The 14,803-nt window shown below is 42.2% G+C and overlaps 1 protein-coding gene across 1 annotated transcript in view; it reads right to left on the minus strand.

Annotated features, from left to right (window-relative positions):
• Window positions 1–401: 401 nt before the first annotated feature.
• The window catches only part of SMAD9 (SMAD family member 9), a 36,735-nt gene continuing 22,333 nt past the window's right edge, over window positions 402–14,803 (minus strand). The window contains exons 4-7 of the mRNA XM_053971726.1: window positions 12,779–12,916; window positions 10,775–10,996; window positions 6,358–6,614; window positions 402–1,917 (exon numbers count right to left, since the gene is read on the minus strand). Coding sequence (XP_053827701.1) covers window positions 1,774–1,917; window positions 6,358–6,614; window positions 10,775–10,996; window positions 12,779–12,916 — 761 coding nt within the window. The 3' untranslated portion in view covers window positions 402–1,773. The remainder of the gene's footprint in view (window positions 1,918–6,357; window positions 6,615–10,774; window positions 10,997–12,778; window positions 12,917–14,803) is intronic.

The raw sequence follows: 14,803 nt of genomic DNA on the forward strand, positions 1-14,803 counted from the left end.
AACTTAACAACAATTTATCCTCTGTGCCCTCCTAATGCTGCAGGCAGCTGAAGATGCATTCAAATGAAGTAACACTGTTAGTTTACTTACTGTCTTTCCAGTGAATGTTATTTCCTTTTGCATGTGTGATACAGCTGAAGATTTCAGGTGTCCTCTTCTAATTATGCAACAAAATGTGTAGCACCAGATATTGTGTGAGAAGAAAATAAATATTCTGAAAAACATTTTTTTCCCACTAATATTTCTACTTGTTCTATGGAGGAATGATGTTGGAGATGTTAGATGTTATCACTTTTTCTGACCCTTAAATAAAAACAATTTTCAGTGGACTGTTATGCCTGGAAAGAAATAATACTCGACTCTTCCAGCAAAAGGAGAGACTATCAAATTGTAGTAAGAGTTTCACCTGTCTTCTCAGGAAAGGTTTCCAAGTGGACAGCATTTTGCGAGGATGGGATTGGGCAATTGATTTCCCTGCTTACAGAAGGAACACAGATGAGGTTCTGCACATAGATTCACTCTTCACTTGTTCATGGCTTAAATTGCCTCACCATCCTCTGCAGGCAAGGCAAAAGCTCAGCAAATGAAGAAGCCTGTACCTAAGATGAGAAACCATCCATGGGAATGTATGGAGTGACTGGCAGGGGAGCCCTCTCAGTCAGACCCGAGCAATGCCATCAGATCCTGAGGACTGGCCCAGTGCAGGGGATGGACACGGCTGACTCCCATTACATCCTTTGAGTGTGGGACTTTCTGTTCCCAAGATGAATGATAAAGTAATTATTTGCTTCTTCAATGCACATGTAATTTCCCTTTTCTGCATCACAGTTCAAATCCCTTTGAGGTGTAACCTTGATATCAGAACATCAGTCTAAATACAGACAGTCTTAACTTTAAAACAAACTGTATCAATACTGTAGAATGGATAGGATTTAGTTTACATGCCGGACACATATGCAAGTATGTACGTACTTTGCAAAAAAGCACTGGAAGTTAATTAGTTTTTTTTAACTCATGGGCATATATTTAATTTTTTTTTTTTCTTAGGAGCTTGTTGCTTTTCAGTGCAGCAGTACCGTACCCTACTATGTTAGCAGTATCAGACTACTCAGATTGTCCAGAATGCTCTGAGATAAGGTTCCTGTGCTGAATATGCTCCCTCCTCTTGCCAAATCCCAGGAGAGACAGTGTGCATCAGCTCTTCTGAGGATTTGTTGTCCCATCGTGCTTTGCAGTAGGGAGACAGACTGGAATGGCAGTTTAGTCCTTCAGTTCACTAGATAAAAGTCATCTCTATGCATAAGTCCTGTGCACCACCTCAGGTCCTCTTCTGGACTTGAAATCAGGATGTAAGATGACTATAAATGGCACAGAGATATGACTTTGGTGGCCTGCAGAGGGGTGAATTTCACCTACTAGGAACAGCTACAGCCAGGTTTCTGAATCCACATGAAAGTGCTGGGAATTTGCACCATTTACTGGCTTGGCTGGGAAATGAAGATGCTCACAGGAAATGTTTGACACTTTTGCAGGAGTTTGGCTTATTTTGTACTAGAGAACAGATATGCTATACCTGAATTTCTAAACTTACTGTACTGGCATCAGAGTAACTAGAAACCACAAACTGAAAAAAAAAAAATAAAAAAGAGAGGAGACTATGTATAGATATATTTACATCTACATACATCTACATATAGAAGCTTCTGTTCATGGGAATTCTATAAGCCACTGCCTGCAATAGCATCCATCCTAAGGGAATTCTAGAGATGATTCTTAAGAGACTGAGGAGATGGGATTGTGAGGTGAGCCCATCTGTGTCAGCACCTTATCCAGCCATTGCAATGGTCCATGCAGGTGGATCTCAATCCAGCAGGGCGTGCTTGTAACATCTTGGCGATGATACTCTGCTCCCCAGCCCTATAAAAGGACCAAAAAGTGAGATGGTGTTTAAAAAAAAAACACCCAAAACATTAAATCATAACTCCAGTGCTGATAGTCTAACACAACTACAGATAGTCCACCACCCAAGTTCCCAAGATTTAATGTTTTATCCTAGAGATAATTTTCTCTAGAAACTTTGCTCCCTTTTAAGGTCATTGTTATCATAATTACCAGGGACTCAATGCTATTAAATTAAAAATCTCAGTCACACTTCCAGGTGCAGAGAACAACTGGCATGGAAAGGCCTGTTTCCAAGCTGCAAACAGCCTGTGGAGAATGGTCCCTGTTTGCACCCCAGGGACTTGCCCAGGAAAGTCTGGCAGACTGCTGTCTGGCACTGACAAAAAGCAGGCCAGCCTCTTTCATTAACAAGAACTAGGAATGGTCCTGGGCACTGCTTAATGTATTGGTAGAGATTCATCCTGTTACTCTAAGACCTTAGAATTTCCAAGTATTTGTCTAAACCTCTGGAAACTTCCAGCAGTTCCTATGTACCATACTTAGCCTATGTATAAATATTTTCCACAGGTTTTCTATCCTTGAACATGTCCTCTTTGCGTACAAGTCCCTAGCTGTCTGCTGTGGGAAGTCCTGCAGTAATTTCTCCAGCTCTCTTGGGGAAGATAAGGGATATGAAGCATCTGAGAGAAGGTGGGGATGGGGTGCTGGCAGAGGGAAGAGAAAACCTGAAGTACCCATGCTTCAAGGAGCACGTTTAAGTTAGGAAAAGACTTTTCTCCCAGAGGGTGGCTGGGCACTGGAACAGGCATCCCAGAGAAGTGGTCACAGCACCCAGCCTGACAGAGTTCAAGAAGCGTTCAGATAATGCTCGTGGGTGTGATTCTTGGGGATAATGCTGTGCAGGGCCAGGAGCTGGACTTAATGATCCTGATGAATCCTTTCCAACTCAGTGTATTCTATGACTCAAGCAGGCACAGTGTCTAAGCAGTGCTAAGCAGGCAGCCTGACCTCACAGCAACACAAGGCATGTGAGTCACAGCCCAGAGTCTTGCAGCTCACCAGATGTCTCACTGGCAGAACTGAACTCAGATTTCCATAGGGCAATGTGCAAAACATGGTCCCACTACAGGATGAGGATACTCTTTTGTGGGATGCTGATCAGACACTGAGTCATACCTGTCATTATGACAGGCAGGCAGGTTGGTATTCTTGTCATGAAAAAAGGACATGGAAGTATATTAAGATTGATGGCTGCCAAAGTCACCAAAATTTGAGAGTGCTGAGCAGCTCAGACAACTGTGGCTGCCAGCGCAGCCACTTCTTTAGATGATAGCTGGAAAACTAGGATCAACACTAAAACAAGACGTCACCATAAGTGATCTGTATAAAATCCATGCTAATTAATGAAGAAAAGGGGAAAGAAAGCAGAAGAGTAAGATATGGATCCACCAAAGCCCAAAGAATACTTCCAAACAGACAGCATTTTTCTGAACTGCAGAGCATTTATCAGACTAGAAAGAGCCTGCATTCACAGAACCTCAGACTGATGTTCTGTAAATGTTTGCATAAAATGCCAGCACGGTCAGACTTCTGAGATGGTAAAGTCACAAGTAGTCAACTGCAGTGAAGATACACAGCCAGGAGAGCAAGTGTCAGAGGAGCTGGCACACCTGGCTGACAGGCAGTACAGAAAATCCAGAGGAACTGCAATTACAGGATTCAAACACAATGTGCCAGATTTTGGGGAGCCTTGCAAGTGGCTGGCCATCTCCCTCTGCTGGCAACTCCCAAACATTCCCAGCGATGCTGTCTCTGGCTGGAGCACCCCCAGGAGAAATGCCAGGAGGGCAAGGACCCTGGTGCTCGCTGTATATCACTCTTGGGTTGGAGGTAGCCTCCTTCACCCCAGGACTAAGAACAGCCCAGAGCTGGAGTTTTCTTAATGAGGGAATGAAATGAGTACAACTTTCAAAGCTGCACTGGTGTTTTCCATAGATGGTGGGAAGGGGATACCGGTACCCCATGGGTCCTGCTGCTCCTGCCAACACTTCCTACCTCCAGTGGGCAACAGCTCTCTCCAGCCTAGGCTCCATGTCCCAGAGTGCTGAGCTTTCAAGTCTGCTGGGTGTTCCCTTTAGCCCCAGGACCCAGGGAGATGTGGGAGGGATCGAGCTGGGTTCAGACCTCGGTTTGGAGAAACTCTCCATCCCTTCCCTTTGTGCTTCGGCTGCCTCAGCTGTGGAGAGGTGGCAAGAGCCATCCTGCTTTGGTTATCAGCAGTGCTCAGTGGATGGAAGCTGCTCTCACTGACGATACACCCACATTTGAGCTTCTCTCAGCTGTTCTGTGGGCACACAAAGGGTATCAGAGGGGACAAGACCTTCACCTCCCCCTGTCCCATGCCCTGCATCCAGAAGATGGCATAGTCCTGCCAAGTTTCTCATGTCTTGGTCCCTGCCTATCCCTGCCTCCCAGCTGGTAGCTCAAGCATTGGTGGGGTCAGAGGCAAGGTCTCCAGCCCTTTGGTCTGTAGGTGACCAGCAGTATCTGGACATGAGTCAGCGGAGAAGCCACAGCACTGCCCTGCACACGAGGGCTCTCTTGGCCTATGGCTCTGACAGACAACAGGTCCCTCTGGGCACTGCATCCCCAACACCCAGGGTCACTCCTGACCCCAGACTGAACACAGGAGGGCTCACTCCTTGGGAGGAAAATATTTTGGGAAGATTGAATACAGGAAAGCGTATTTGCAGGCCAGGAAGAAAGAGCCTAGATGAGATTTGCATAGCAATTTTCCAGACATCATGGGAAAGAGTTCAAAATAACTCCTTGCACTGGTCTTCTGGTGCCTGAGGCACAATAATAGCTGCTATTATTTCAACAAAGCAAGGTGATAATATGGCAGCAGCATTATATAGTGCATCAACATCACCATTTCTGCTGCCATGCTGGGCATGGAGGCAGATAACACATCAAAGAGCCTTCCCCTGAATCACTGAGATAATGAAAATATTGTGCAACTGGCTACACTGCCTTTACAAACAACGTGCCCATTCATGTCTTCCATTAAAGAAAATGCTGTTTGTTGGGTTTCTTGCTTTCTTTTTTTTTTTTGCCCTAATGCTTGTATGTGAATAAGATATCAGTTCACTCCTAAGAACAAAGCAACAGCATGGTCATGGGCATGGAGATTTTGGCTTGGACTTTTGGGAGAGATTACAGGGCACTCTTAATGCTGTTGAAGACTTAAGATGGGTCCCCAAGGATGGCTAGAAAAAGTTAGACCAGAAAGATATGTAGGACTCTACTCATCAGCTCTGTAGAACTTAAAGGAACTGGACTCGAGCCTCAAGCACTTTTTGGTATCTTAGATGAGAATTCAATCATCTCAATTCAGTCATTTGTATAAAAACAAATCTGCATGACAAAGGAACATATTCAAGCCATTTCTTTGGTATCTAGCAGGACCACTAGTTTCTAATGGTGGAACTGCTCTAGTTTGCAGGCTGAACATTGCTGCCAGCTCTCCCCAGCAGCACTATAGCAAGTTGGTCTAGCATCATCTGGAAACTATCTCGAAACACTTGCCATTCTTTGGGGGTTAGATGCTACAACAGGCCTGTAAATAAATCCTAAGTGCTAAAAGGAGTTGAGAGATCTTCTGGTGAGAAGGCCATTCAGAAGATTTGAGGAATTCCCACAAAGACTGATAGATTTACCACAGAGCAGTCAGACTGTGAAATTCAAATATGAAGGACATCAGAACAGTAATGGATTTGGTAGCCTCCTGTCTCTTCCAAATAACAGGGGGAAGATCAAATGTTCTTTTGGGTTTTCTGTTCTGCTTGCAAGAAGCCCTTCTGTTGTGTGGCTGGCCAGAGTGAATGCTATCAGAAAGTAAGAAAATATTTGTCAGGAACCGGGCAGATGGCAAACAACAATTCTCTGCAAGCTCAGTGAGGGATGACAAAGGACTCAGGGTTTCTTGACTGAGACAATATATAACAGTCTATGGTACTGGTGAGACTGTAAATTAGGACATTCTTTTTAGATCAATGGCCCTATCAAGCTCTATTGCAAACCAGTAACAATAGGAGAGATCACAACTGCCTAAGATGTGTGTTACAATATTCATATGCTGTTAAGCCCTGAGTTGAGCTTTTTTGACAATCAGTGGGGCAACACGATCATGTATTCTCTGCCTCTTTTCCACAGAGAGTCTGTGGAGCACCTAAATTTTGTAATCTAAGAGATTTTCACGTTGACCACAAAAGCTATTGATTTTGAGCACCTATATGTTTAAGGCAATACTGGAAAACAAGCATTATGAATTGCTATTCGAAAGTTGGGTATCTATATCCTCTATATCCTTGGAACAGATGGGATCTAGTTTTGCACCAAAGGATGCAAGAGAAAGCTAAAGCAAGGATGTAAGAGAAAGCAAAGAATCCTTACTTTAACAAAGCTCATTCGAATTGTACACATCTTGGTCAGCTCATACACCACTTCAAAACCATGATTGACTGACTGGGCAAGAAGCTGGGCAAAGAGCTGGTTGTTGAAGATCTTGAGGCTGCAGCCACTGGGGATCTTGCAGACTGTGGCTGGATGGAAACCATGCTGGTAGTTACAGTTGCGGCTTTGCACAAAAATACTGCTGTCACTGACACATTCGGCATAAACCTCCCCACCGACATAGTAAAGATGAACACCTTGAAAAAGAAAAAACCAAACTTATTATTTCTCCATTGTTCACAACACACTTTATGCCAATAATTAATTATTTTACTGGTTTGGGCATACAAGCCCAGGATCCTTCCAGGATCTTTGTTTCTCAGTGCAGGTTTTTTGCTTTTACCTAACAGCGTAGTATTTTATGACAAAATACACATGCATAAACATCAAACACATGTCAACAATATCCTAAACATCAGTCAAAACTATCCAAGATCTGAAAAATCACTATTGCATTACACAGCTAAATGTATTTTCGCTGTTAAGCAAATGCACACTCTCCAAGACACACTTCACTGCACACTGTTGTTTTACTACAGGATCCTACTGTCATACATTAAAACCACAGCATGGTGTGTACTTAAAATACTTTTCTGTATTTTGCTTTATCTGCCACATAGAACCATGTATTTGCATTTACATGATATGACTTCCTCATCAGATCCTGTTCCAAGTGACCTTTAGCAAGAAAATGACTGATTTTCTTCTGAACTTTTCAGTGCCCAAGTGACTTACCAATACTAACTCAAATTTTGACTGTGACTTGGGGAAATTAAGGTGGAAGCACTTCTATCCCTTCAAAGACTCTGATCCACCAAGGATATCTGCTTGTATGAAAACATACCTGAATTGTGGGAGAATTTATCTTAGCCTAATTCAGCAACCTTGAATTTGGGGATCATCTGTAAGATGATAACTGTGTAGATGCTTCTCTAGCTGACAGACAGAGAGAGGCACTGTGATTCACTCCATCTGCTACAGAGTGCAGGCTCAGAGCCAGCTTAAAGCTGTGGAAGTCTGTGCAGGTGCTGAAAAGGCTCTCCCATTCCCTGCCCCTGCTGACACACCTGATTTCATGCTGGCAGCAACAGCTGAGGATCAGGCTGCTGTCCAGGTTGAGGAACTGAACCAGCTAATAAACTTAAAAACAAACAATCCAAAATTTATTTTCAGTGAGATTTTGTGAGGTCTTCATCAATACAAGTGTGGCAATGTGGACCCTGACTGCTCGAAAAGTGAGCATGAAGCCACAACCTGAAGGGGGACAAGTCATCCTGTGAAAATGCCCAGTCACCCTTCCCATGGCTAGATTAGGGGAAATGAACCCTTCCCATGGCCAAGAGAGGTAGAAGAATTCAGTTCTTTGTTCTTGTAAAAGCCACCACTAAATAAAAATAAAATCCTCCTCTCTAATACTAGGTATGCCCTTCAAACACACACAAATGTTCACAGAGCCTCAGTAGACTGCCTACAAAGCTATGGTAACTGTGCTGTAATAATGCAGCTGTAATTAGTTTTATTCCTGGTGCCTTTCATACAAACAAAGACTGGTTACGTATTCCCAGTCTGTTCATCATTCTGCAGTCATAACAACAAGGGGCAGAAGCACATCCTTAGGACAAAACCAGCCTCTAAACAGAAGTGGGAATGGCACGGGGGAAAGCAGGTTGAGTGAGAAAAGAATCTGGGAAAAATACACTCTCCCATAGTCTTCCAAGGTGACTCAGATGGGAACCTTAAAGTCTGTCTTCAAGCCATCACTTGACTTCTGAGCACCCACAGGATCTGAAATGAGCTGCGAGTGGCAGGGCTGTGGCTCGGAGCACAGTCTGGTACTGCACTGGGAACAGAAGTGACAGGAAAGCATCAGCTCCAGCTGAACCAGGCACTGTGGGGGGCTGCACACCATGACTGTTACCACTTAACCTTCCTTCCCATGGAAATGGATAAAAGGGAAGGACAGAAAAGATCTTGATGGAGTCCATATAGCTTTCTGAAATAATCAGATTAAGTGAGAACAGAGGGTAGGGAGAGAAGAATAAGAACATAAATGTGCACCACATTTCAAATCTTCAAGTGTAGCTACTGCCTTAGGGTCACCACAGGGGATGCTGAGGTGAAAAATTTTAAAGGCTGAGTTTTCAAAGTATAATAAGTAACCCATTTTCTGAAAAAAAAATGAATGCTTTCAAAGGCATTGCCCAAACATTGTGCTACAGTAACAAAAATATCAATGTCACTTCTGAAAGCAGAGGTTACAAATTGTTTTTTCTCGTGAACATTTTAAGAGCAATAAATACAACACTAATCAGTGTGTATTCTATTATTCTAGTATTCATTCACCAGAGGAAAGCACCGTATAGGAAACCATGCAGCTAAATCCGTATTTGTAGAAGACCAAATAAAAGGTCCATATGTTTTGGTGGTATTTCATTGCCTCTGCAGAAACTAAAAATTCAGCAGTCTCCAAGCATCCACATCTTTTTGACACTGATCAAAAGTTCCTTTTTTGTCCTTGAAGTCTGACTGCTGAAACAGGTCCAATTGCTCGTAGATGTTGCATTGTGTTCTGGATTGTTTTTAGCTTTGATGTGGTATTTCCAGGAAATGGTTTCACGCTGATACTCTAGATGACAATTCAATCACATATCCTTATCCTACTGAGCTAATCTTGTTTACTCACTCTTTTTTCTCCCGTGTTAACATGTGACAATTGTATCCATTTCAGCAGCTTTCATCTGTCCACCATGCCTTTGAACTATATGCTTCTGGAGCTGCTCTGTGCTCTTCTGCAGGCCTGTACTGGTGCCACTTGTATTTCACTTGTATATGGCTTTTTAGGATTTGCATAAACAGGGAAGAACAGTAAAATTAAGGATCTCTGATATATTAAGCTCCTCTCTGGGCAATCTGCTCCCAGGTTCCCTTGGGCACATTCCGATTGTAGGACTTTAAAGGACTTTTAATCAATTAAGACAGATCTCCACATTTAAATGGATGAAGATCATTAGCATTTACCCAACTTTATTTCTGTTCTGTCTCTTCATCTTTTGGGGCAGAAAGTCACAGGCTGTAACATCGCCAAATGACAGCTGGGATCTTTTGTCATTCTTCTTTTAGGGCCAGGCTCAGCTTTGATCTACATCCCTCTGACAGCTTAGAACTGATAAGATGTAAAGTTTGCTTTATTTTCTGAGTAAGTTAGAACTAGATGTACAACACATTTGCGCTCCACACAACGAACCACTGTGGCACACACTTGTAGCATCTGCAACATAAGTGTTTTACATTTCAGGGAAAAGTGCAAGAGCTTAGCACAACATTGCCTGCTTCAGCCCTCAGATTCACTGCTGTTTGCAAAAAATATATCACATTTGTCTCAGAGCTTCCTCATATTCAGTCATTCAACACTAGACTATCAAGAGCCAATTAAAATATTGCTCTAGGCCTGGGAAATGAGGTGAGGTTGACAAGATAATAGGAGTGGAACAATTAGAGTTAATTAGCCCAGTGGGAAATGCATTCCCAGGCAGCTAAGGGTGAGAGGCTGGGTTGGCAAGATAATGAGTCTAGACTGGATATACCAGAACAGGCAAAGCTTCATCTGCATGGAGAAGTGGCTGGCACAGGGCTTCTGACTCACCACCACAAACAACAGTAAGTTCTGGGAGAATATCAAACCCTACACAGCCCTGGGGAGCTGGGATGGAGTGTGTGTGTGGCCATGCGTGTCCAGGTGTGGTCTCCTCGTGCTTGGCACCAGCAGCATGTCACACTGCATGCTGAGGGTATATGTACACCAGAGCTGGAGCACACAGAGCTGCACCAGCAGCCACTGGTGGGGAATACGAATCTCAGTTTTACCAGTGAAAAGCTGACAAAGCAGGGAATCAGACTGGTGGGGGGCGGGAAGCTACAAACACAAATCTACCAGAGTTCTTCAGCTAAGTAACTCAACTACTAAGTGTTTCATCCATCTCCCTTTGTTATTTGGTGGGAGGAGAAGCAGCCCTGAGGCACCAGCAATTATCCTTTTAGTGGCATTTCAATGGCAATATTCCCAGTTGCCAGAAGCTCCAATAAATAAAATGAAAATACATAATGCTAAATTAGAACACACAACTATAAACAACATTTTTCTCTTTGCTGGCCAAGTAAACAGCCTTTGTAAGGAGTTACTCTGCTGATTGTTATCCAGTCAGAAAAGAATCCTCTGCTTTTCTTATATTTCAGAAGTAATGTCAGAGGTTTGATTTTAGGGCAAGCACATCTGATGAATCAGCTAGGTTTGTTAATGCAATGCATGGATCTTCTGAGCTCTGAATATTATTCCTGAGGAGAGGGGATTTCCACTTACCTTTTCCTATGTGTCTCCGAGTGTTTTCTATAGTAGAATTGCGGTTTACATTTGAGAGCAGACCCAAGCAGAACCTGTTTTTGTTATTTGAAGGATCTGTAAATCCATCTATAAGGATACTTCGAGAGGAGGCCTGGAAAGTCTCCCCTACCCGGTTGTTGAGTTCATAGTAGGCAACTGAGCACCAGTATTGGGGTTCCTCATAACAAACAGGCCGAAAATCTGTAGGAAATAAAGTTAAGCAGCTGCTCAGGTTTCAGCAATATTTTAAAAACAATTTTTCTCTATTTTCTTTCATTCCCTCCCACTCTCAGCCTCCCATATCTTCATCTAAACAGTCACTTTTGTTATACTTTACCCCAATAGCAGTTTCCATTGCTTTTTCATTTTATAACTAAAGTCCCAAAGGTTGGTGCACCAGCTTAACTCTAAGCCTCGAGGAGCTCCACTTCTTCTTAAAAGTGGAAACTCCACAGCATTATATCAACCACACTGGCATTCCTCGCTGAGCTGGGGCCTGAACTATACACTGAAAATAGTAAGGGATACATCTGCTCTGCACACCAGCAGGAGATAGAGATGACAGATGGGCTCAAAGCAAGTCAAAACTGAGCCAAGTTTTTGGTATTAGGCCTTCAGCCTAATACCAAACTCTGTAGTTCAGAAGTAATAAATCACTCCAAGTTTTTGCATGCTTTCAGGCTTTCTGCTTCCATGTGGGACTGTAAGCAGAAATGTCAGCAAGGTCATTTCTTTTGGATCTATCCCTGCCCAAGTTTTCTAAGTCAGAGACAGAGAAAGACTCAAAAATGTAACAGAATCTGAGCCTCATTTGTCCTACAGGAATTAATAGGAAACTTTATCCTGCCTGCTCACCGCAGGCATGTGAGCCCACTGCCCCCAGAGCACCTCTGTGCATAACCTCTAATAAACTTCCAACTAATATTCACTAGGATAGTGATCAGGGATGGTAAGCTGTGATAAAGAGATTAAACTTGCTTGACAATTTATTTATAAGTATTGGTGTCTGATAACTTGTTATTATCTGGCCCGTCTGTGTCCCCATCCATAATTAGCACTACCCCTTCACATTCCTTCTGCTCCAGTTCCATGCTACATACACACTCCTCGCTGTTTCAGAAGGCTGGCAATATTTTTTTTTAATGTGCACATGTGTGCAGTGTTTAGTCCTCATTCTAGAAATGACATTTCTTTAGGAACACAATATGATGACTAAAAGAACAATGGTGATTTTTCATTGCAGTAGCAGGAAGCCAATGCAAATGCCAGTAGAGGAACTCCATTTCTCCTTCCAACTCTGCAGCAATGGGCTCTGAATAGTAGGGGCATCAGTACTAGCCAGTACTAGCCCAAAGGTAGCAGAGGCCATGCTAGAGAGGTCATCAAGTTGCTTTGAGGGGTGCAAGCAGGACCCCAGACTCTTCTTTGACCATTCATGCCCCTCCCACTAAAGAATTCTTATAAGACGACAAAGACTTTGGTCTTCTGTCAAAATATCTTTATACTCCACTAGAACATGTCCTTTTCTTTTCAGTACCATAACATTAATACAAAGATGGCAGTAAAAAGGTTCCTACCATCAGGCTTTAAAGTACTTGAAACCTAGAGCTGAAGGCGATAAAGAAAAGAGTTCTGATATTGATAATGCTTTTGTGTGTTATATTGCCCCACCATCCTTGATTTGATATGTTTATCTTTACAATGTAGATAACAGTGTTTGCTTGCATTAACAGCTTTTTAACTGTAATAGTCCATGGATGCAAGTAAGGTCTAAATTCTGTAACTTTGCACATAATTCATGGAAATATTACATCAACCTATGCTGCTAGCTAATGGATGGGTCTATCACACAGCCTTACTGCAAAACTGCTTGAAACTTATTATTACAGATCACTAACCCTTCTTGTGCAAATAACAATTTTTTAAACCTTTTTTTTTTTCTTAACAGTTTTTATTTAAAGAATAGTACAAATGTTTATTTACTTTCAGCTTCTCCATCGGCAGATTTACCTCCACTGGGCAAAGACAGCACTAGCTGACTTTCAGCTATTGCATCCATTGACCGTCCATTGTGGATTCCCGGAGGTTCTCTTGCATGGTAGGGTGGAGGTGGAGTTTCCACTACAGAAAGAAAGAAAAAAGAAAGGAGAAAGAAAGGAAGAAAGACACCTAAGTCAGCATATTGGTAAATTCCTCCTGTTTTTTTTTTCCTGGTGAGTATTTTACTACTTCAGTACTGTTTGGCTTGAGAAGACTGGAAAAAACACAAATCTGAATCTGACCTCCCTTCAGGCTCCAGATTAAGACTATTGCATGTTCAGCAAAGATGGGAAGGAAAAGCTTAGACCCATGTAAAATCAAGTTCTCTGTTAACACCAGTTGTTACCCTAAGAAAGTAATGCAGTTTCATCTATTATTTCCAGAATTCTGTATTTAATTTAAAACTTGAGGAGGACGATTTAAGAGCAGAAACTAACTTTATTTGATTCTCTGGGAGAAAGCTCTCTTCCTTCAAAATCTGTAAAAAAAGCCTATGGAAAGCTATAGAAATCAGACTTGGCAAAACTCCCCCTGGATTTGCTCTTTTTTCCTCTGTCCTACAAGGGAAGTCTGTCCCTCTCCTGGTTTGTTCAGTCTCCCATCAAAGAGCAATAGATGTCATGAAAACATTGGGAGGAAAAGTATCAAGTCAAAATTGCTCAGCTCCTGATTTGTTTCATTTACAGCAACATGAGCTAGAAAACAGAAGGTGACTCTGCAGTGGGGATTATCCAGAAAGGCTGGAGGACTTAGAAAGCCAAATTAAAAAGGACTTCATTTTCATATTATAAAATGAGAACATTCAGTGCATAAGCACTAAAAGTGAATAGTTTTGCCTCATTTGAACAGAAACTCAATGGGCTTATATGAAAATTATAGCCATATACAAGCTTGCAGGACCAGAGGCCTCTTTAAGAAGGGTTTAACTTGATTCCAGATGGAAATGCCTTCTTGTGTTTGGAGTCTTTTGGCTGGCCCTCAAGATGGAACAACTTGACCCAGAGTGGGTAGTTGTCAACTGTTTCATGAGACAACCACTGAATCTTACAAGTAAACCATGTTATTCTATTCTAGCTAAGCACTGTTCAATACCTAGGAATTTCATACACTATATGATATTTCTAGCACTTAAATGACATAACCTTCCAACAAAAAACAGTAAAACAAAATCAAGAAATAGTGGAAGAAAAAATAGGTTACAGAAAGGGATATAATCCCAGGATCACATGGTCATAGGGATATTTTTGATGTCTATTCCTAAGCTATTCACGTTTAGATCTCTTTATATCCACTAAAGCAAAATAGGAACCTGCAGACACAGTGTATCGGACACATAGAAGAAGATGCAATGAATCTTATTCTAGGAGTGTCTGTTTTCCTCCACTAGTTACAGGGTTACAGGGAGAGTATAGACAATTCCATGAGATGCAGAAACCTGCTACATCTATATTTGGTCACAGCAATCCCTCTCAAGGTTCTTGATGTAACTCCAGTTTGCTTTAGATAGCCTTCCATCCCTGATTGTTACACAGGCAAATTATGCTTATCGGTATGCCTTGTGTTGTGATATACTGAAGCTCAGGTTGAGCCACTTCCATTATCAAGTAGCTTTGCGAGGTCCCAGGTTCAGTTAAATGCACGAGTCAGAGTCATTACACAGCTGGAATGGGCCTGATTTACCTGTCAGGACCAGCTCCACTGAATCCAGCTTAGTTACACACAGGTGAAAGAAAAATATTGGAGAAGACAAACAAGTCTTGCTACTCGATGAAATGTTTCAGTGTTGCTAAATATGATTTAATCAGAAATACAGATCTAGAGAAGAAATGAATGAAGGCACATCCAATGAATGAAGAGGGAAGGAAAATCATCACACTGTGTTGAAAGTATTCAGCTTAAAAGGAAGTTCAAATGCTACAAACACCTTGCAAAATAAACATCTTTCTTGCACTTAAAATGAAATAGGCA

Source organism: Vidua macroura, chromosome 2 (genome assembly GCF_024509145.1).
Source record: "Vidua macroura isolate BioBank_ID:100142 chromosome 2, ASM2450914v1, whole genome shotgun sequence".
In the NCBI taxonomy this organism is placed as follows: Eukaryota; Metazoa; Chordata; class Aves; order Passeriformes; family Viduidae; genus Vidua; species Vidua macroura.